The sequence below is a fragment of the Nerophis lumbriciformis genome, linkage group LG23 (assembly GCF_033978685.3).
Source record: "Nerophis lumbriciformis linkage group LG23, RoL_Nlum_v2.1, whole genome shotgun sequence".
Classification (NCBI taxonomy): domain Eukaryota; kingdom Metazoa; phylum Chordata; class Actinopteri; order Syngnathiformes; family Syngnathidae; genus Nerophis; species Nerophis lumbriciformis.
The window spans coordinates 35,687,523-35,711,457 of NC_084570.2; the positions used below are offsets into that span (position 1 = coordinate 35,687,523).

Genomic DNA, 23,935 nt, shown 5'->3' on the forward strand with positions numbered 1-23,935 from the left:
CGGACCTCCCCGGGCCAGATGGAGTCGATCGGGACCAGAACACCTCCAGGTCCCCATATCATCTCGTCATCTGGATTGCAGCGGAGCGTCTCTGCCTCCATAGCTCGGAGGACCATCCACGCACCTTCTTCATCCACCTCCGTCATGCCCGATGCGAAAGAACTCTTTGCTTGCTTCGTACTGTGACGACCGGGGCGCATGGTGATGCGGGGTTTCGTTCTCCCAGGATGCAACGGACTTCGGACACAGCGTGAAAGTAAAAGAAATGATTTATTTACGGAATAACTCAGAAGAAACAAAGAAAAGGGTGCTCATAGCACATAAGGTAAAACTAAGGAAGACTAGCGTGGGAGCTAGCGAGTAACAGAACCTAGCGTGGAAGCTAACAGGTACAGAGCCAGAACAAAAGTCGTCAACTGTTGCAAAAAGCAAACTACGAAGCAAGAACGAATGACAGGGAAGGCAGGCTTAAATAATAATGTCAATGATGACAAACAGGTGCGTGTCGGGAACAAACGCGGCAGGTGAAAATAATAAGCAGCCATGGCAACAAACTCAGGTGTACAAAACAGGCACTCAAGGAGTCCAAAACTAACAAAAAACACAAGTGTCTTGAAAACGTAAACAAAAAATATGATCCGGGCAGCGGATCATAACAATGGTATCTCCTTCCAGCTTGGTATCAGCAGCTTTTCCATACTATTATGGATAAATGTCCGCCATTTAGATAGTACCCTATTTTACGGGCTATAGAGCGCATTGGTATTCAAGCCGTACCCAGCAAATTTAGAAGAAAACATATTTTTACATATATTAGCCGCAGATATATACAAAAGATTTGTATTTACATACCTTAAATTCATTCCCAACGGTGCCGGTAATGCGGCAGTAAAACGGCTGATTAAACAAAACGTCAGTCATGGTCATGGACCCACTTGCTGCGCAAGCTGGCTCTCCAATCAGCTAAACAGACTCAATGACTCCACAGTGACGTTCTGGTGAATTTACCAAACTGAAACAATACAAAAATAATAACTTTGTAAGTTAATTATACTAACACAGACACTTGTAAATGTGTTAGCATATTCGCAAATGCTAACGACACAAGCTTGATTCCATTACGATAGCACGTACAAATATGCATGAAAACACTCCTACAGACATCACACATGGGACGTTTAGTAAGTAAGAATTGTTTTAGTTATATTGTAAAACTTACAAAGGTTACTTGGACTGATGAATAAAGACTCTATACGAGTAAAAAACGCTAAGAACGGTTATATTTCTGGTTCAAGGCACACAAGAGGAAGTACATTTTAAACCCCGCAGCACCTCCAATCAGGAAACTGGTCCAAAAGATCTTTTTAGTGTCTTCGTCGGTGTAATATGAAACCTTTTTGTTGAACACAAAACAACATGGCCGTTAGCGAAGGAAAATCCCTCAATTACTGTTTTATACGCCGCAGGATTTAAAGCGTTGGAAAAAAAGTAGTGGCTTCTCGTCGGGAAAAGAAGATATTTTAACATCCTTGGCTGGTGTTGGACTCATTCTGCTTCACTAGAAACTTAGTCAATTAAGCTTTGTCACGTCTTTAATTCAGTACCGTATTTTCCGCACTATAAGGCGCACCTAAAAACCACAAATTTTCTCAAAAGCTAACAGTGCGCCTTATAACCCGGTGCGCTTTATTACGATTCATTTTCATAAAGTTTCGATCTCGCAACTTCGGTAAACAGCCGCCATCTTTTTTCCCGGTAGAACAGGAAGCGCTTCTTCTTCTACGCAAGCAACCGCCAAGGTAAGCACCCGCCCCCATAGAACAGGAAGCGCTTCTTCTTCTACTGTAAGCTACCGCCCGCCCCCGGAAGAAGAAGAAAAAACGCGCGGATATCACCGTACGTTTCATTTCCTGTTTACATCTGTAAAGACCACAAAATGGCTCCTACTAAGCGATCCGGTTCATAAAAAGACGCAATCTCTCCATCCGCACACGGATTACTACCGTATTTCACAGCAACTGATATTCCTGTGAACCGCACTGTGGAACGGGAGCACGTACGGTGAATATTCGCACCACAGGGAATGAGAAGTCATCCTTCACTGTGGTTCTAGCTTGCCATGCTAACTTCCACCCATGGTGATATTCAAAAGGAAGACCTTGCCAAAAGAGACCTTTCCAGCCGGCGTCATCATAAAAGCTAACTCGAAGGGATGGATGGATGAAGAAAAGATGAGCGAGTGGTTAAGGGAAGTTTACGCGAAGAGGCCGGGTGGCTTTTTTCACACAGCTCCGAAGGCGAACACACCTTCACTAAGACGGGCAGACAGCGCCGGACGACATACGCCAACATTTGCCAGTGGATCGTAAATGCCTGGGCAGATATTTCGGTCACAACTGTGGTCCGAGCTTTCCGGAAGGCAGGATTCACAGAACAACAGCGACACTGACTCCGATGACTTCGACGAGACGGAACCGGCCATTTTGGATACCACGCTTGCGCAACTTTTCAATTCGGACACCGAAGACGAAGAATTCGAAGGATTTACGAATGAAGAATAACTTCAGAAGGTGAGCGCTATGTTTATTTTGTGTGTTGTGACATTAACGTTCGAGCAACATTATGTTGCTATTGCTCTACACCATTTTGAATTTTACTATGTTTGTGATTGCACATTTGCGTACATTTTGGGACAGAGTTGTTAGAACGCTGGTTTTCAATATATTATTAAAGTTTGACTGAACTATCTGACTGTTTTTTTGACATTCCCTTTAGCGCAGCGTAGGCGCGGCTTATAATCCGGGGCGGCTTATTGGTGGACAAAGTTATGAAATATGTAATTCATTGAAGGTGCGGCTAATAATCCGGTGCGCCTTATAGTGCGGAAAATACGGTACATAACATCTACTTCCTCTCTTAGCAAGCATGCACTGACTTGATAGAGGATCCACAAAAATAAAGATTCTAATGAATGGGAGAAATGACAACATCAAAAGAAATCAACAAAATAGTTTTGGTCAAAAATTGTATTATTGATAGACATTTATTGGTGATTGAAGCATTCTGACCAAACTAGCTCTTCATACAAAACTGTTTTATGGACAAGACTTGATGTTAATGTGTGAAAATACAAAACTTAGGGTATCCAAACATTTGTTTGAGTTGCTTGTTTTAGCAATTGCTTGTGTTCAAAAGTACATTTTCTAGGAAAATGATATCAGTTTGTAACTACAAGCTGTGGTTTGGATTACAGTAGTCAGATGTTTATCTCTAAACATGTCCTGTGCTCACCTGGCCATGCAGGTGCAGGTGTAGATGATGATGATGTCACCAATGTGACGCTTCCAGTCCACAAGTCTTTGAAATAGCAGGGATGGTTCAGACCAGTTCCATGGAGGACTCTCTCAACATCTCCATGTGCTCTGCTGAAAAGTGCTTCTTCATATTTTTCCAAACACTTTTGGCTCAGTGTTGGCTTTTTGTGCCATGAAAAAGGTCAGAGGACTCTCTTTCCTTTCAGGTTCATGTTGCTTTCTAGAAGCGCTAACAGATGATTGGTGGAACAAGAACATGTGCAGAAGGGAAACTTGGCATTTCCAGGGCAGAGAGTGAAATGGAACAAAATGGGGTGGTTGTTAGTTTCCACTGCAGTGTGGTGGTATTGAGCAGAAGAACCATGAGTGCCACACCAACATTTCCCCGTCATTATGACATCAGTTGCACATCATCAATAATGATCGTATTAGTCTGTCCAAAATGCTAATACTGTATTTTCTGGACTATAGAGCGCACCAATATATAAGCCACACCCACTAAATTATAAGTCCAAAAATAGTTGTCCACATATTAGCCGCACCGGACTATAAGCTGCAGCACGGTGGAACAGTGGTTAGTGCATGTGCCTCACAATACCAAGGTCCTGCCATGAGGTGGACACTTGTCCAGGGTGTACACCATCTTCCTTGTCCAGGGTGTACCCGCCTTCCTTGTCCAGGGTGTACACAGTCTTCCTTGTCCAGGGTGTACGCCGTCTTCTTTGTCCAGGGTGTACTCAGCCTTCCTTGTCCAGGATGTACCCCGTCTTGCTTGTTTAGGGTGTACCCCGTCTTGCTTGTCCAGGGTGTACCCCGTCTTGCTTGTTCAGGGTGTACCCCGTCTCCCTTGTCCAAGGTGTACTCAGCCTTCCTTGTCCAGGATGTACCCCATCTTGCTTGTCCAGGGTGTACCCCGTCTTCCTTGTCCAGGGTGTACACTGCCTTCCTTGTATACCTCGTCTCACTTGTCCAGGGTGTACCCCGCCTTCCTTGTGTACCTCGTCTTCCTTGTCTAGGGTGTACCCCGTCTAGCGCCCGAATGTGTCTGGGATAGGCTCCAGCACCCCCCGCTAACCCGAAAGGGACAAGCGGTAGAAAATGGATAGAATGATGTTGACGAGTGTCTGTGTTAGTAATATTAACTTACATTCTTTTTGTATTGTTTCACTTTCACAAATTCCTCAGTAAATTCACCAAAAGGTCAGCGTGGAGTTATTGAGTCTGTTTAGCTTATTGGAAAGCTAGCTTGCGCAGCTCGTCGGTCCATGACCATGACTTCTGTTTTGTTTGATCAGCCATTTTACTGCCGTGTCCCAGACACTGTTTGGAAACACTGAAGGTATGTAAATAAACATATTCTGTGTAAATAACCCATGTTTATGTCTGTGGCTTATAGTCCGTGGGGCTGATATATGGAAACATATATTTTTATTTATTTAGTGGGTACGGCTTATCTGCCGGTGCGCACTATAGTCCGGAAAATACAGTATTTGTGTTACTCCATACCCTAACACTTTACATGCACCCTCTGAAAACATGGAACATTCCACAAGTCCCATTGTCTACAATATTCCACAAGTCCCATGGTCTACAGTATTCCACGAGTACCATGGTCTACAGTATTCCACGAGTGCCATGGTCTATAATATTCCACGAGTCCCATGGTCTACAGTATTCTACGAGTCCCATGGTCTACAGTATTCTACGAGTACCATGGTCTACAGTATTTCACGAGTGCCATGGTCTATGGTATTCTACAAGTCCCATGGTCTACAGTATTCTACGAGTTCCATGGTCTACAGTATGTTGCATCATTCAGAAGCTAAAAAAGTAAGTATATTTGATGACATTTCAACTGAGTGTTTATTCATCATTTAAAAATAATGTTTTTGTGGAATCACTAATATAATATGCTTAGTGTCAACATGCTATAGTTGTGTTTGCTAACCATGCTAAAAACTCACTCCTGTCACTTTCAGACTTGTGACACAGTGAGTCATCTTTATTTTAGGAACTTTGCATTCAAATTGAATAAAGTTGCCTGAAATTGGCTAATACACATTTTGAATGGCTCAATGTGGGCATCAACAGACTTAGAGTTGGGGATAAAAACGACCGACATTTAGGTTACAACAAAATAATGGCCTGTGATGAGGTGGCGACTTGTCCAGGGTGTACCCCGCCTTCCCCCCATGTGCAGCTGGGATAGGCTCCAGCAACCCCCGCCACCCCAAAAGGGACAAGCGGTAGAAAATGGATGGATGGATGGATGGATGGACAAGTAAATGGCACTGATTGGCTGGAATGTTTGCATTCTAGTCAAAGAGTATTTTATTAGGAACACTGTCTGACCGACCAGATCAAGACCCGACAAAAAGACTAAGTGAAATCAACACAAACACAATCTGATCATAAAAAGATTGAGTGAAATCAACACAAACACAATCTGATCATAAAAAGACTAAGTGAAATCAACACAAACACAATCTGGTCATAAAAAGGAAGACCTCCAGATACCTTCAAAGGACAAATCCCTGGAGATGATGACCAGTACCGTACATTTTATTCTTGGTATTTGCACAGAGTTATGGAATGTGCAATTTAGAGAAAATGCAGACTTGGTTAAGGCATATGTGATACATGGCAGGGGTGTCGAGGGCCACATACTGAAAAGTCCAAGCATGCGGGGGCCACACCTAGCTAGTGAGTGCGTGTGTGTGTGTGTGTCTGTGTGTGTGTGTGTGTGTGTGTGTGTGTGTGTGTGTGTGTGTGTGTGTGTGTGTGTGTGTGTGTGTGTGTGTGACAATCACTGATACTTTCACTTTTGATTTCAATATTTCCCAATTTAAAAAGCAACATTTAGAGAATTGTTTGCACTTCCTCCATTAAAGATCCTGTGGACCAGAAAGACTCCCGGTCACTAAAGTGATTCTTGTCTTTACACTTTTTATACTTTCAGCGCTTAATTCTTTAGATCAACTCCGGATCTGTCGATATAAAGTTGCATTTTTGGGGGGGTCTTTTATGCAAATATGCCATGTTTCCCTCAAAAGTGAAATATAGATGTGAACAATAAGTCATGAATATTTGTGGAACAAGGACAGGTTTAAAAAAGATCTTATTTGTCTTTCTTTACTTCCAATGTTTGGACCACCACATCAATGTCACATCTACTGTCTTTTTATTAATGATCTATGCCCTTTATTAACTTTATTAACTATGCAAGCTTGTTTTCCTAAAACATATTTCAAAGTAGAAAGCTTAAACATTGATTTGGATTCATGATGACTTTTTGAGCAACAACAATAAACCGTTTGTTCTGCTTCCATTTCACCTTTTTTAATATCAATCATTCTAAAAGAATGTGTGGCAGCCGCCCTGATATAGAGATGGTACCTGAGATAGAGCTGGTACCTGATATAGAGCTGGTACATGATATAGAGCAAGTAGATGCTAATGCTGTGATAGTTCCACAGGGGGAGGTCTGAAATCCTTCTTCATGTTTTGTTGACACAGAAGGCCTATTTTGGCCACTGGGGGATTTGAAAGATGTTTTCTACATTATTCCCTCACTTCCCAGGCTCCTTTTCACATTTCAGGCTGATTATCTGGGACAGGTGAGGAGATATGCAGGATTAAAAGCCGTGACGCAGGAAGTAATCCAGACGCTTGGCGCCAGACAGATATCTGGAGAGCACTTTCATCCGCCAATAAACGGACGCAAGCTTTTAAAGTCATGCCAGGAAAACCAAATCTAAGGTGGCGACAAAAGCACTTTTTAGTAATCTTTGATTGATTGGTTCCTATTGGACTAGAGGTGTTCTATAAACATGATTTGGTTCTAAGAGACAGAAGTTGCCATTCCAACTGCTAATGAAACACTTTAGTAGCTGGAAGTGATTCGTTTCACATTTATTTGTGTGAACGGCAGAAGTGAGGACATATTACCGTACGTAAACCACACCCACACAATTTTAGGAGAAATAAATATTTTGACATATTTTAGCCACACTGGACTATAAGCCACAGATATATGCCGGTACCAAAGATTTTGCAAATAGATACCGTGTTTCCTGCAACACGGCAGTAAAACGGCTGATCAAACAAAACGGAAGTCCTGGTCATGGACCCACTAGCTGCGCAAGGTAGTTCTCCAATCAGCTAAACAGACTCAATAACTCCACTGTGACATTTTGGTGAATTTACAAAACTGAAACAAGACAAAAATAATGTAATTGTAAGTTAATAATACTAACACAGACACGTGCTAACGACGCTAATAAATATGCATGAAAACACTCCTACAGACATCACACATGGGACGGTCTAGCAAGTAAGAATTGTTTTAGTTATATTGGAGTGAAGACTCCTTGGGAGCGTTAACGCTATGGACGGTTGTACTTCCGGTTCAAGGCACAAAACAGGACAGACATCAACACATCTTTTCAGTGTCTCTGTCGGTGTTGCATGACCACTTTCTGAATACAAATCAATATGGAAGTCACCCCCTGGGGTGATTTTGAACCGTTTTTGGCTTTTTTCTACATTTTGTCTTGTTCTTCCCGGGTAACCTGTGACTCATCCCGGGGAGGATTTTTTACCTTTTTCACATTTGGGCTTGGCCGTTTCCCAATAAAATTCCACATATTAGCCTCACTGGTTCAAAGCTTGTAGTGCTTAGCCCAAAGTGAGAAGTAAGCTGGAGCCTATCCCAGGTGACTTTGGGGAAAAGACCAACAACTATTGACAACTTCATGTTTCTACAGTATATTCTCAGAGTACCTGGAGAAAATCTGCACACGCACATGCAAACTCCAAACGGGGATTCGAACCCAGATCCCCTTAATCCGTGAGGATTTGGTGCAGGGTTGGACACGCATTATTTTGGTGCCGGGACCCGACCTTGTTAGCAAATCATGAGAACACTGGAAAATATAAATAATGTTATAACTTAATACAACGATGAAATAGTAAAAGAACAAATAACTCCTGTTTCCGAATTTTTGACATAGTCAATTATGCAGTCACACAATTATTTTATTCTTACATGGGGGAAAAAAAATTTAAAAATGTAAGAAAAAAAAAAAAGGAAAAATCCGAACATAATTAGAAAAAGCTGAATTTTTTTTAAAGTAATATTTAATAATAATATATTTAGTTACCTATAAACATGTCTTTAAATATATATAATTTTTCTGTTTATAACCTTTTTTTAATAAAAACATATCAATATGGCGCCCCCATACTTGACTTTTCAGTATGCGACAACATAAATTTCAAAGCCTCTTCTGCTTTGGGAAAATAAAACAAGATGTATTTTTTCTAATGATACTGGCGACCATGTGGGCTGAAACTTGAAGTGATGACGATCCAGCAGGTTGGACAACTTTCAGATGCAGATATCAACCATGGTTCTGCTCCACTGACACGCAGTCATGTGCGATACCAACGATTTTCTCTCAAGGCTGGTATCAGTGATACTGAGTCCATACCGATACTTTGTGCAAATGTCTGCTAAAACTTCAAAAGTTGTGTATTTTCAAATAACATATCTAAAAAACAACAGTGAAAATGTAAAAAATAAAAAATAAAAGTAATAATAAAAACGAATTATAATAATATACTTAGTTGCCTATAAACACAATGTTTTGTCTTTAAATATATATATCATCTGTTTTTTTAAATACAAAATATCAAAATGGTGTTGTTGTGAACGACATTGTGGATGCAACATCAATGTACAAACAATCATACACACACATCTCATCTGTTGTGTTGTTTATTGTTTATTGTTTATTGAATGGATCCCCATTAGCTGACGCCAAGGCGACTGCTAGTCTTCCTGGGGTCCATATAGGAGCATACAAAATAAAAATGCAAAGAATACATGCAATAACAGACATTATACAATGGAAAAATACAACATAAGATAAAAAGCTAGTTAAAACCAGTATTAAAAATTCTCGTCATGTGGGCAGCTGCAATAGGTGTATCTTCAAAGCTGTCTTGAATGACAATTTACTTTGTGAGAGATTAATGTGAGATGGCAACCCATTCCAAAATGATGTACATCTATACATGACTGTATGTTTGAGGAGATTGGTCCTGGGAGCAGGAAGTGCCAAATAGCCATTGCTGGCATTCCTAGTGTCATGAATATGTGTGTTAGTTGATTTTAAAAACTGTTTGTAAAAGTAATCTGGTGATTGATCTAAAATGATAGTTCTAAAGAACATAATGAGACTACAATGCATATTTTGTTCAACAGACAACCAGGACAGGCGTGAATGCATAAATGAAATATTAGTGTGCAAAGAACATTTAAGTACCAGTCTAGCCGCTCTGTTCTGAACAAGTTGCAGTTTGTTCAGGTCAGACTTAGTCGTAGCGGACCATATTATAGGACAGTAATGAAGATGACAGAAAACCAAGGACTGTATGACTTGAGCCATTGTTGAGGATGTCAAGAAGGTGGAGCACCTCCTGACCATGGCTAAACCTCTTCCCATTTTCATTGAAATACCATTAATATGATCGGACCATGACAGTTGACTGTCTAATAGCACACCAAGCAATTTTGCTTTTTTGACCTGCTCAATACGTATGTCTGACATTAAAATATGAAGCTGTGGGTCATCAACAAGCATATGCCTGGATCCAAAAAGAATGCTTTTTGTTTTGTCAATATTCACAACAAGTTTACTATCATTTACCCAGCGGGACACTCTCTCCAGGTCCTGATTTAAGTTGTTTTCTAGGTCATTTAAGGTAGAGGCAGTACTGTATAGAGTTGTGTCATCTGCATACATAACCATATTGGTGTTTGTTGTAACACAGGGAAGATCATTAGTAAAAATAATAAAAAGTAAAGGACCTAAGCAGCTTCCTTGAGGCACGCCGCAGTAATTGTACTTGCGTTCAGATAGGCTACCATTAAAACACACTTTCTGTGATCTTGCTGATAGATAGCTCAACATCCAAAAAAATGTCATACTATTAAAACCATATTTTCTCAGTTTGGAGATCATTATGTTGTGATCTATGACATCGAATGCCGCACTAAAGTCAATCAGGACAGTACCAACCATCTTCTTGACATCCATTTGTGACAGCCAGTCATCAGTCAGCTGAGCTAGAGCAGTAGATGTTGAGTGACCTTGCCTATAAGCATGCTGGGAACCCGACATCAGTTTGTTGTAGGTAAAGTAATCTTGAATTTGTTTGAAAACAACTTTTTCCATCAATTTACTAAGAACAGGAAGTATGCTTATTGGTCTACTGTTTTTACCAGTAAAATCTTTATTTTTGTCCTTGGGTAGAGGGATGACCTTAGCCTCCTTCCAAACCCCAGGAAAGACTCCATATCTTAATGATTTATTAAATATATGACAAATCGGAGTTGATACATGGCATGCCGCAATTCTTAACAATTTGCCATCTAGCATGTCCGTCCCAGCAGGTTTATCAGATGGCAGTGATAACAACAATTTCTCAATATCAGAACTACTAACTGGTACAAAATGGAACCTGCAGTTTTTACCCTTCATTATATGATTTTCAATTAATGTGCATGAGGAGGAGCCATCAGAAGGCGTCATATTCACTCTCAGATTTTCCACCTTGTTTGTGAAGTAATTATTAAAATATGTGGCAATTTCCATTGGCTTAGTCAGGTAAGCTCCATCAACTTCTATATACGAATTTGTTTTACATGATGCTGATCTTCCCATTATTTGATTTAAAATTGTCCACAATTGTTTTCCATCATGTCTAAAGTCATAGATCTTTGTCTGATAATATACCTTTTTATTACTTCTATTTATTTTAGTTACACGATTTCTTAATTTACGATAGATCATCGCATCAGAAAGTAGACCAGAAGAGTCTGCCAACTTTTTAGCCTGGTTACGTTGCTTCATAAGTGCTTTGAGCTCATTCCCTAACCAAGGGGCGCCATTTGCCTTGACAGTTGTTTTCCTGACAGGAGCATGCTTATCTGCAATCTGCAAAAATAACTTCATGAATGTGCTCAAAGCAGCTTCGGGATCCTCCTCAAGACACACACTTTCCCAGTTAACATGTTCCACATCATCTATAAATTTTTCTTCATTAAAATATTTATAAGATCTTTTATGTATAGTCACACTAGGAGCTTTGGAGAGCTTGGTCTTCCTCCTTATTGCAATTAAGTTGTGATCCGTAAAGCCAAGAGCTATTGATACTGTTTTAGTGCATTTATCAGGAACATTAGTGAATAGGTGGTCAATGCATTTGGATGACTTTAGCCCATTTCTATTTATAGTTGATCTGGTTGGTAGTGTAATAGTCTGTGTGAGGTTACAGGCATTAGTTACAGCAATAAGTTTCTTTTTCAGCGGGCACATAGCAGACCAATCAATGTTTGTGTCCCCAGTAAAATATATCTCTCTGTTCTCATCACTAGATTTATCCAACATCTTTCATATTAAATCCAGGTATTTTATATCGGCACTAGGTGGTCTATAGCAGCACCCAACCAGTATGGGTTTGGTCTGTGGCAGGTGAACCTGGATCCACAGGGCCTCAATATCAGCCAACATTAAATCATGTCTTACTTTCACAGGAATGTGACTCTGCACATACACAGCTATACCTCCACCATATCTTGTTCTATCCTTCCTAAAAATTGTGTATCCATCTACAGCTAATTCATCATCCTCAAAAGAGGAGTCAAGATGGGTTTCAGATATTGCCATAATGTGTATATCATTAGACTTCATTATCATACATAAATCAGGGATTTTATTTCTTAAGCTACAGATATTCAAATGAGCTATCAGTAGGCCTTTGCCGAGTAGTTTAAGGTTGTATGAAACCATGATGAAGAGAGAGAGCGATTGATGACTTATATTGCTTTTTACAATTAACCCTGAAACACAGTAGTGTAGGCCTGCTATGAGGCCTAAAAAGCCGTACAGGTAGACATATATAACAACGCCCAACTAGTACATAGGCATGACATCTGCAACTGCAGCAAACAACTAAAGAATAAAAAAAACTAAAGAATAAAAAAGGGAAACAATGAGTGACAGTCATGATGTGTGTGTGAAAAGTGTCCATGAGTAGACACAGGGGTCCTACCTCGCCGCAGATAGTTCCTCAGATATCGAATTTGTCCAAATCACTGATGTCGTTGATGACCATGACTTTCTCCTCTTCTGGGGTGGTACCATTCAGCTTGATAAACACTTTACAGCTGGCAGTCCATGTAGACTGAATTTTGCTTTGCTTCCTCAGGATTCGTGCGCGCCTGGCGATCTCACCATTCCTTTTTGTGAGGTGTTTGTTAATGTACACCTCCGTTCCTTTTAATTTGCGACCCTGTTTTAGGATCGCGATCTTGTTCTTTCTGTTGGTGAAGCGAATGATGATCGCTGGTGTTGCTCCTTTGGTTCTCGTAGGCAGGGTGTGACAGGCTTCAATGTCGCTCCTGTCCACGGAGATCCTCCTGCTCCCCAAAAAGCTGACCACCTGCTGCTCCAGTGATTCCACCTCTGACTCCGATTGAACTCCCTCCCGCCCTACGGGACCGTTCTCCCGGGCTGCCACACTGGCGTATGACCGATGCTTGGTCTTAAGTCCGCTGACGATCACGTTGTTCATGCGGGAGTACTGCTCCAAGTCGGCCACGCGACATTCCAAAACTTTTATAGCTTTGTCTTTCTCCGTGTTCAGTCTTTTGAGTGACTGAATGTCACCCATCAGATCCACAATTTTCTTTTGCTGGTCAGCAATTGTTGCGATCTCAGCCGACAAGAACTCAAGAGATTTCTTAATTTCTTCCATGTCGTCCTCAGGGGGGCTAACCACTCTCCTTGGCTTCAGACCCATGCTAACCTGGGCCACGGCTGAAGGTGAGCCGAGCCCGGCTGCAGTGCAACTTGGATCTAGGCTAGAAACGAGCCACACCAACGTAGACACTTAGCGACGCCGGAATTTACTATTTTACCGGGCACTCAAGGGCTAATGCCCGCCCGAGTGGCACAGCACACGCCGCTCTGGTCGCTCTGTTGCTGCACGCCGTGAGAAAGTTTCGCCCTGCTTCCTTGACTGCAGGTAGTTGTTGTGAACGACATCATGGATGTAACATTAATGTACAAACAATCATACACACACAACACATCTCACCTGTTGTGTTGTTGTGAACGACATCATGGATGTAACATCAATGTACAAACAATCATACACACACAACACCTGTCATCTGTTGTGTTGTTGTGAACGACATCATAGATGTAACATCAATGTACAAACAATCATACACACACAACACCTGTCATCTGTTGTGTTGTTGTGAACGACATCATAGATGTAGCATCAATGTACAAACAATCATATACACACAACACCTGTCATCTGTTGTGTTGTTGTGAACGACATCATGGATGTAACATCAATGTACAAACAATCATACACACACAACACATCTCATCTGTTGTGTTGTTGTGAAGGACATCATGGCTGTAACATCAATGTACAAACAATCATACACACACAACACATGTCATCTGTTGTGTTGTTGTGAAGGATATCATGCATGTAACATTAATGTACAAGCAATCATACACACATAACACATCTCATCTCTTGTGTTGTTGTGAAGGACGTCATGGATGTAACATCTATGTACAAACAATCATACACACACAACACATGTCATCTGTTGTGTTGTTGTGAACGACATCATGGATGTAACATTAATGTACAAACAATCATACACACACAACACATCTCATCTGTTGTGTTGTTGTGAACGACATCATGCATGTAACATCAATGTACAAACAATCATACACACGCAACACATCTCATGTGTTGTTGTGAACGACATCATGGATGTAACATTAATGTACAAACAATCATACACACACAACACATCTCATCTGTTGTGTTGTTGTGAACACTATCATGGATGTAACATTAATGTACAAACAATCACACACACACAACATATCTCATCTGTTGTGTTGTTGTGAACGACATCATGGATGTAACATTAATGTACAAACAATCACACACACACAACATATCTCATCTGTTGTGTTGTTGTGAACGACATCATGGATGTAACATCAATGTACAAACAACAGTCACAACCTGACAGGCTCTCTTTTGTGTTTTTTAACAAGCTCAAGTGAGTTGCCTCTTTATACGTCCAGCTGAGAACACGCCCTACACCACCAAAATACCAAATACCCTAGTTTTTCAGACTCACACCGGTATATAAGCTGCACCCACTAAATTCTAGAAGAAAAGCAATACATTTTCACATATCAACAACAGCACAGCACACTTCCCCCTTCACAATAAGAGCACGGTGCACCACATCCAGTCTGACTGCGTCAACAAAATAAAGGTTGAATAAATGCCTTGCTCAAGTACAATGTACTAAATACTGGTCAAAATTGTACTAAACAAGTAAATGTGAGCAAACAAACATTGTATCATATTTTATGTTACACAAAGAGCGCACACCGTGGTGGTAAAATAAGTGTAAAAGGTAAAAAAAAACTGAATAAAAAACAATTACAATTGAACAACTAATTTTTTTTAGTTTTTTTTACAACAAAACATTTAAATGTTTTGGTATATGTCTGTCTATCTGTGTTGGCCCTGCGATGAGATGGCGACTTATCCAGGGTGTACCCTGCCTTCCGCCCGATTGTAGCTGAGATAGGCTCCAGCGCCCCCCGCGACCCCGAAGGGAATAAGCGGTAAAAAATGGATGAATGGATGGATGGATGGCTGGATGGATGGATGGATGTTTATTGCTTTTATTATTTTACATGTTGTGGTTTATTAATTACTCATTTATATCCAGGTTTTAAAAAATATATAATTACAGTTACGTTTTGGTGGTACAAAAATGTTTTTAAATTGTGTAATTAATCGTGATTATAATATCAATCACATTTTTTTGTTGTTGCCACAATCGTCTGCTCAAAATCTAACTAGTCTGAAACGTTGCATGCAATGAAATACTATCTAAATAATCTGAAACTCTGCATGGCAATGAAAGAAAAGCGAGCCGTGGTGAAGAAAATGAAGCCAGATGACAAAACATTGAGCAGGTGCACCTACAGCAGGTGTGGACCAAGGCACAAACACCCCTTCATGCACACTCAGTCATGCAGAACAAAATGAAAGATGGAGGTGGCACAAGTCAAGACCTGCTGGGAGTATTCTTATCATTGGTTCTCCTGAAATGACGCAACAAGCAGAGCCATGGAGAAGGAACATCTCAAACATTCCAACCTCTGCAGTCACAGACCACCTCCTCTTTAGTTGGCTGACCTGATGCATGCAAGCATCCAAGATGTGGAAAGCCGGATATGAGAAACCAGGATGTGTTCAAGTCATGACAGAAGGACTTTCCTTCAGTCCAGTTGAGCTGTGACTTGGTTCTGTACGTTACGGCGGGGACCACAGGGTCTTACAGGACTGGGACTTTCCCCCCAGCACAATGCCAGATGGCTGCGCTGGACTTGACTTTGGACTGGATCCAAGTCATAAACCACAGGCCATGTTGAAAACATCAGTCAGAAGAAGACACGCGACAATGGAGAGGAACCAGGGAGACACATTTGATCCTAGAGCAGACCATGCTGGTGCAAAGTGGAGAACATAGAACTAACATTAACACTATTGGCAATACTTCCAGTCTAGTCTTGTCCTCATACCAATATTTTAGTACCACCACCAAAATGTATTTCCATATTTTTCAGTACTTTGATACTTTTCTAAATAAAGGGGAGCACAAAAAAATTCATTATTGTCTTTATTGTAACAAAATATCTTAGGGTACATGAAACATATGTTTATTATTGTAATTTAGTCCTTAACTAAAATAGTGAACATACTAGACAACTTGTCTTTTAGTAGTAAGTAAACAAACAAAGACTCCTAATTAGTCTGCTGACGTATGCAGTAACATATTGTGTCATTTATCTACCTATTATTTTGTCTACATTATGAGGGGACAAACTGTAAAAATTGGTTATTAATCTACTTGTTCATTTACTGTTAATATCTGCTTATTTTCTGTTTTAACATGTTCTATTTACACTTCTGCTAAAATGTAATAATCCCTTATTCTTCTCTTCTTTGATACTTGACATTAGTTTTGGATGATACCACACATTTAGGTATCGATCCGATACCAAGTAGTTACAGGATCATACATTGGTCATATTCAAAGTCCTCATGATGGTTACTTGCTGTCACTCACAAACATCCAAGGAATTTTCCAAATCTTCACAACAGTCACTTGGATTGTGCTCTAAAAAAAACCCTCCTTCTCCGCCTCTTCCTGTGACCATTCCTCCTCACCATCACTGAGTCTCTTTCATCCATTCTCATCACCCTCATCCCTCCACACACATTTCCACTAAAGATGGAAGCAACACACCAAACTACTTCTTGCACCTGGATGGAGGGCAGCGACACACCACCCTGGTCAAACATCTGGACCATGCTGCAAGAACATGGTCACACCTCCATGCTGCAAGAACATGGTCACACCTCCATGCTGCAAGAACATGGTCACACCTCCATGCTGCAAGAACATGGTCACACCTCCATGCTGCAAGAACATGGTCACACCTCCATGCTGCAAGAACATGGTCACACCTCCATGCTGCAAGAACATGGTCACACCTCCATGCTGCAAGAACATGGTCACACCTCCATGCTGCAAGAACATGGTCACACCTCCATGCTGCAAGAACATGGTCACACCTCCATGCTGCAAGAACATGGCCACACCTCCATGCTGCAAGAACATGGATACACCTCCATGCTGCAAGAACATGGTCACCTCCATGCTGCACGAACATGGTCACACCTCCATGCTGCAAGAACATGGCCACACCTCCATGCTGCAAGAACATGGACACACCTCCATGTTGCAAGAACATGGTCACACCTCCATGCTGCAAGAACGTGGCCACACCTCCATGCTGCAAGAACGTGGCCACACCTCCATGCTGCAAGAACATGGCCACACCTCCATGCTGCAAGAACATGGTCACACCTCCATGCTGCAAGAACATGGTCACACCTCCATGCTGCAAGAACTTTCTCATAAATGCTGGGGACTACAGGGCCTTTTCTCTCTCTTTCTCTCACACACACATACACACACACACACACACACACACACACGCACACACACACACCTTGACATGTAAATATAAAAGAGTGACAACACCCCACATGGATTAATAAGCATACTTATGAAGACTTTAGCATCTTCATACATCACATGTTCACACCCTCACCACACCTTTACATTCCCACTGATCCACACATACACACCTCATTTATCATTTACAAGCATTATATATTATATACAAGCATGATATATCATTTACACGCATGATATATCATTTACACGCATTATAAATCATTTACACGCATTATATATCATTTAAACGCATGATATATCATTTACACGCACGATGTATTATTTACACACATGATATATCATTTACGCGCATGATATATCATTTACACGCATGATATGTCATTTACACGCATGACATATCATTTCCACGCATTATATATAATTTACACGCATGGTATATCATTCCACGCATGATATATCATTTCCACGCATAATATATAATTTACACGTATGATATATCATTTCCACGCATGATTTATAATTTACACGAATTATATATAATTTACACGCATGGTATATCATTTACATGCAAGATATATCATTTACACGCATGATATATCATTTACACGCATGATATATCATTTACACGCATGATATATCATTTACACACATGACATATCAGTTACACGCATGATATATCACATGATATATCATTTACACACATGATATATCATTTACACGCATGACATATCATTTACACGCATGATATATCATTTACACGCATGATATATCATTTACACGCATATATCATTTACACGCATGATATATCATTTACACGCATATATCACTTACACGCATGATATATCATTTACGCATGATATATGCGTGTATATAAATGATAAATGATATAAAATTTACACGCATGATATATCATTTACACGCATGATATATCATTTACACGCATATATCATTTACACGCATGATATATCATTTACACGCATATATCACTTACACGCATGATATATCATTTACGCATGATATATGCGTGTATATAAATGATAAATGATATAAAATTTACACGCATGATAAATCATTTACACGCATGATATATCATTTACACGCATATATCATTTACACGCATGATATATCATTTACACGCATATATCATTTACACGCATGATATATCATTTACGCATGATATATGCGTGTATATAAATGATAAATGATATAAAATTTACACGCATGATATATCATTTACACGCATGATATATCATTTACACGCATATATCATTTACACGCATGATATATCATTTACACGCATATATCATTTACACGCATGATATATCATTTACGCATGATATATGCGTGTATATAAATGATAAATGATATAAAATTTACACGCATGATATATCATTTACACGCATGATATATCATTTACACGCATATATCATTTACACGCATGATATATCATTTACACGCATATATCACTTACACGCATGATATATCATTTACGCATGATATATGCGTGTATATAAATGATAAATGATATAAAATTTACACGCATGATATATCATTTACACGCATGATATATCATTTACACGCATATATCATTTACACGCATGATATATCATTTACACGCATATATCATTTACACGCATGATATATCATTTACGCATGATATATGCGTGTATATAAATGATAAATGATATAAAATTTACACGCATGATAAATCATTTACACGCATGATATATCATTTACACGCATATATCATTTACACGCATGATATATCATTTACACGCATATATCACTTACACGCATGATATATCATTTACGCATGATATATGCGTGTATATAAATGATAAATGATATAAAATTTACACGCATGATATATCATTTACACGCATGATATATCATTTACACGCATATATCATTTACACGCATGATATATCATTTACACGCATATATCACTTACACGCATGATATATCATTTACGCATGATATATGCGTGTATATAAATGATAAATGATATAAAATTTACACGCATGATATATCATTTACACGCATGATATATCATTTACACGCATATATCATTTACACGCATGATATATCATTTACGCATGATATATGCGTGTATATAAATGATAAATGATATAAAATTTACACGCATGATAAATCATTTACACGCATGATATATCATTTACACGCATATATCATTTACACGCATGATATATCATTTACACGCATATATCATTTACACGCATGATATATCATTTACACGCATATATCATTTACACGCATGATATATCATTTACACGCATATATCATTTACACGCATGATATATCATTTACACGCATATATCACTTACACGCATGATATATCATTTACGCATGATATATGCGTGTATATAAATGATAAATGATATAAAATTTACACGCATGATATATCATTTACACGCATGATATATCATTTACACGCATATATCATTTACACGCATGATATATCATTTACGCATGATATATGCGTGTATATAAATGATAAATGATATAAAATTTACACGCATGATAAATCATTTACACGCATGATATATCATTTACACGCATATATCATTTACACGCATGATATATCATTTACACGCATATATCATTTACACGCATGATATATCATTTACGCATGATATATGCGTGTATATAAATGATAAATGATATAAAATTTACACGCATGATAAATCATTTACACGCATGATATATCATTTTCACGCATATATCATTTACACGCATGATATATCATTTACACGCATATATCATTTACACGCATGATATATCATTTACGCATGATACATGCGTGTATATAAATGATAAATGATATACAATTTACACGCATGATATGTCATTTACACGCATGATATATCATTTACACGCATATATCATTTACACGCATGATATATCATTTACACGCATATATCATTTACACGCATGATATATCATTTACGCATGATACATGCGTGTATATAAATGATAAATGATATACAATTTACACGCATGATATGTCATTTACACGCATGATATATCATTTACACGCATGATATATCATTTACACGCATGATATATAATTTACGCATGATATATGCGTGTATATAAATGATAAATGATATATCATGTCCTGCAATGAGATGGTGACTTGTCCAGGGTGTACCCCGCCTTCCGCCCGAATGTTGCTGAGATAGGCTCCAGCACCCCCCGCGACCCCGAACGGGACAAGCGGTAGAAAATGGATGGATGGATGGATTGTATATAAATGATAAATGATATATCATGTATCGCCTCTCTTCGTGGAAACATGGTAAAAAAAAAAAAAAGAAGCAGGCAGCAGGAAGAAAATGAAAAGAAGAAGGTGTGTTTTACCTGAAGCGGGGAGAATCTTTGATACATTCTTCAAAGTCCACCGTCATGTTGCGTCTCGTCGTGTCGTCCACTCACACTTCCGGTGTCATCTCCCGCGCTCACCGAGGATGCGGAGGATCTGCCCGGTGACGAGCTGGCTGATGCGGGGACTGGAGAGACTGCGACCCGCCGAGGTGGAGGAAGAGGAGGAGTAAGAGGAGGAGGAAGATGAGGATGACGTCGCTGAAGAGGCGCGGCGCCGACTGGCGGCGAGCTGCAGTACTGCGACCATTTGTTGTCTTGACCTTCACTTTGTCGTTCATCACAAAACACCTTGTCGTTCATCACAATGTAACAAAGTGTAAATATATATATGTAACAACGTGTAAATATATATATGTAACAACGTGTAAATATATATACATGTATATGTAACAACGTGTAAATATATATATATATATATATATGTAACAAAGTGTAAATATGTAACAAAGTGTAAATATATATATTAGAGATGCGCGGTTTGTGGACACAACCGCGGAGTCCGCGGATAATCCGCGGGTCGGGCGGGTGAAATTAAAAAAAATTAGATTTTAAATAGATGCGGGCGGGTTGCGGTTAAACCAATTCGGAAATACATATGTTATTGTATAATTTAAGTTTGTGCGCGTTATTGACAGCCTAAGGCTTATGAGGCACATTTTTTATTTATTTTTTTATTTCAACTTAAAAACGTATGAGCCTATGCCTATGCCTAGAACATAGGCTATGTGTTTATCTTTATTTGCTTGCCTGTTGTTGACAATGGAGATTGTCTGATATTTTGTCATGGCTGCAGATCAATCAATAAAGGTTCATCTTTGTCGCGAAATTGTTCACTGCTTCACTGTGCACCCCGCCCTCGTCCCTATTTGAGCATTATAATGTTAACAAGTTAATATTCATTGAAATAAATTCAGAACATTTTTTTACCTAACGAAAATATAGGCCTAGTCTTTCTAAAACATTTTTTTAACTTCTTAAAAGCCTCGTTCTGCTTGCTGGAACTGCGCACACAAAGTGTGAGGAACGCACTCCTGATCTGAGGGCATTGGCAACAATAGTCAACACTTTCTTGATGGAAATGACAATAATATTATAATAATGATAAATAACATTATCACGCATTAATATCTCTTAGCCACGAATGCGTGGCCAAGAGATATTAATTTGTGTGTGATGATACCGGGTAGAAGAAGACGGCACTGAGACAGGGAGAGCGTTTAGCCTGGGGCGTATTTATTCAAAAGGGAATTATATATATCTCTATATAAATATATATATATATAATAATAATAATAATAATAATAATAATATATATATATATGTATAATTCATACAATATATTATCGAATATATTATATGATATTATACTATATATTATATTATATTATACTACATTATATTATATATATCAACATATATATATATATATATATATATATATATATATATATATATATATATATATATATATATTAGATGTGTATGTAACCAAACAGGAAATGGGTGTCAGACTATGTGTGGAATTTAACTGGAGGGTTTTACCGTAAGTGTTGGAGGTGCGTGTTGAGAAGAGCGGTGCTGTCAGACAAGGGCGAGGCAGGCAGGAGGAGGATCTCTGGTGGCGGTTGTTTAAGTAGTCGTCCCTCTCATCAGTGCCGGGTGTGTTGATTGAAGATGGAACGCAGCTGCCTGCAGCAGTTTGAGTGACGAGCGCGCGAGCGCGCTTGGAGGTGCGCTCAGCGCGGCTCCCAGATGATTGCGCACTGGTGTGCGTCTGGGCCGTGACAGCGTGGCATGCATTGAATGTCTCTGCTGCATTGGATCAGTCTCCTTTCTTTAACAGGCAAAAGCTTTATAACCTCACTAATGCCTTGCATCGTCTATATTAGATATATAACAACGGGCGGGTGCGGGCGGGTGCGGTTTTGATAAAATGTTGGTTCGGGTGGATGCGGATGGTTGACGACTTTTGTGATGCGGTTGCGGATGAAATAATTGCCTATCCGCGCACCTCTAATATATATGTAACAAAGTGTAAATATAAATATATGTAACAAAGTGTAAATGTATATATATATGTAACCTAGTGTAAATATATATATAGGTAACAAAGTGTAAATATATATATATGTAACAAAGTGTAAATATATATATATATATATATATATATATATATATATATATATATATATATATATATATATATATATATATATGTAACAAAGTGTAAACATATATATGTAACAAAGTGTAAATATAAATATATGTAACAAAGTGTAAATATATATGTAACAAAGTGTAAATATATATACATATATATGTAACAACATGTAAATGTATATATATATTGTAACAAAGTGTAAATATATAAATATGTAACAAAGTGTAAATATATATATGTAACAACGTGTAAATATATATATGTAACAAAGTGTAAATATAAATATATGTAACAAAGTGTAAATATATATATGTAACCTAGTGTGAATTTATATGTGGGCTTTGTACCGAGGATGTCGTTGTGGCTTGTGCAGCCCTTTGAGACACTTGTGATTTAGGGCTATATAAATAAAGATTGATTGATTGATTGATTGATATAAATGTATGTAACAAAGTGTAAATATATATACAAATATATGTAACAACGTGTAAATATATATATATATATATATATATATATATATATATATATATATATATATATATATATATGCAACAAAGTGTAAACATATATATGTAACAAAGTGTAAATATAAATATATGTGACAAAGTGTAAATATATATACAAATATATGTAACAACGTGTAAATATATATATATATATATATATATATATATATATATATATATATGCAACAAAGTGTAAACATATATATGTAACAAAGTGTAAATATAAATATATGTGACAAAGTGTAAATATATATATATGTAACAAAGTGTAAATATATATACATATATATGTAACGTGTAAATACATATATATATATATATATATTTACACGTTGTTACACACACACATATATATATATAT

The 23,935-nt window shown here is 38.4% G+C and overlaps 1 protein-coding gene across 1 annotated transcript in view; it reads right to left on the reverse strand.

Moving 5' to 3' along the window:
- The window catches only part of LOC133622743 (arf-GAP with coiled-coil, ANK repeat and PH domain-containing protein 3-like), a 129,738-nt gene extending 108,714 nt beyond the window's left edge, over positions 1-21,024 (reverse strand). Inside the window, exon 1 of the mRNA XM_072915884.1 lies at positions 20,881-21,024. Coding sequence (XP_072771985.1) covers positions 20,881-20,927 — 47 coding nt within the window. The 5' untranslated portion in view covers positions 20,928-21,024. The remainder of the gene's footprint in view (positions 1-20,880) is intronic.
- Between the last annotated feature and the right edge of the window lie 2,911 nt (positions 21,025-23,935).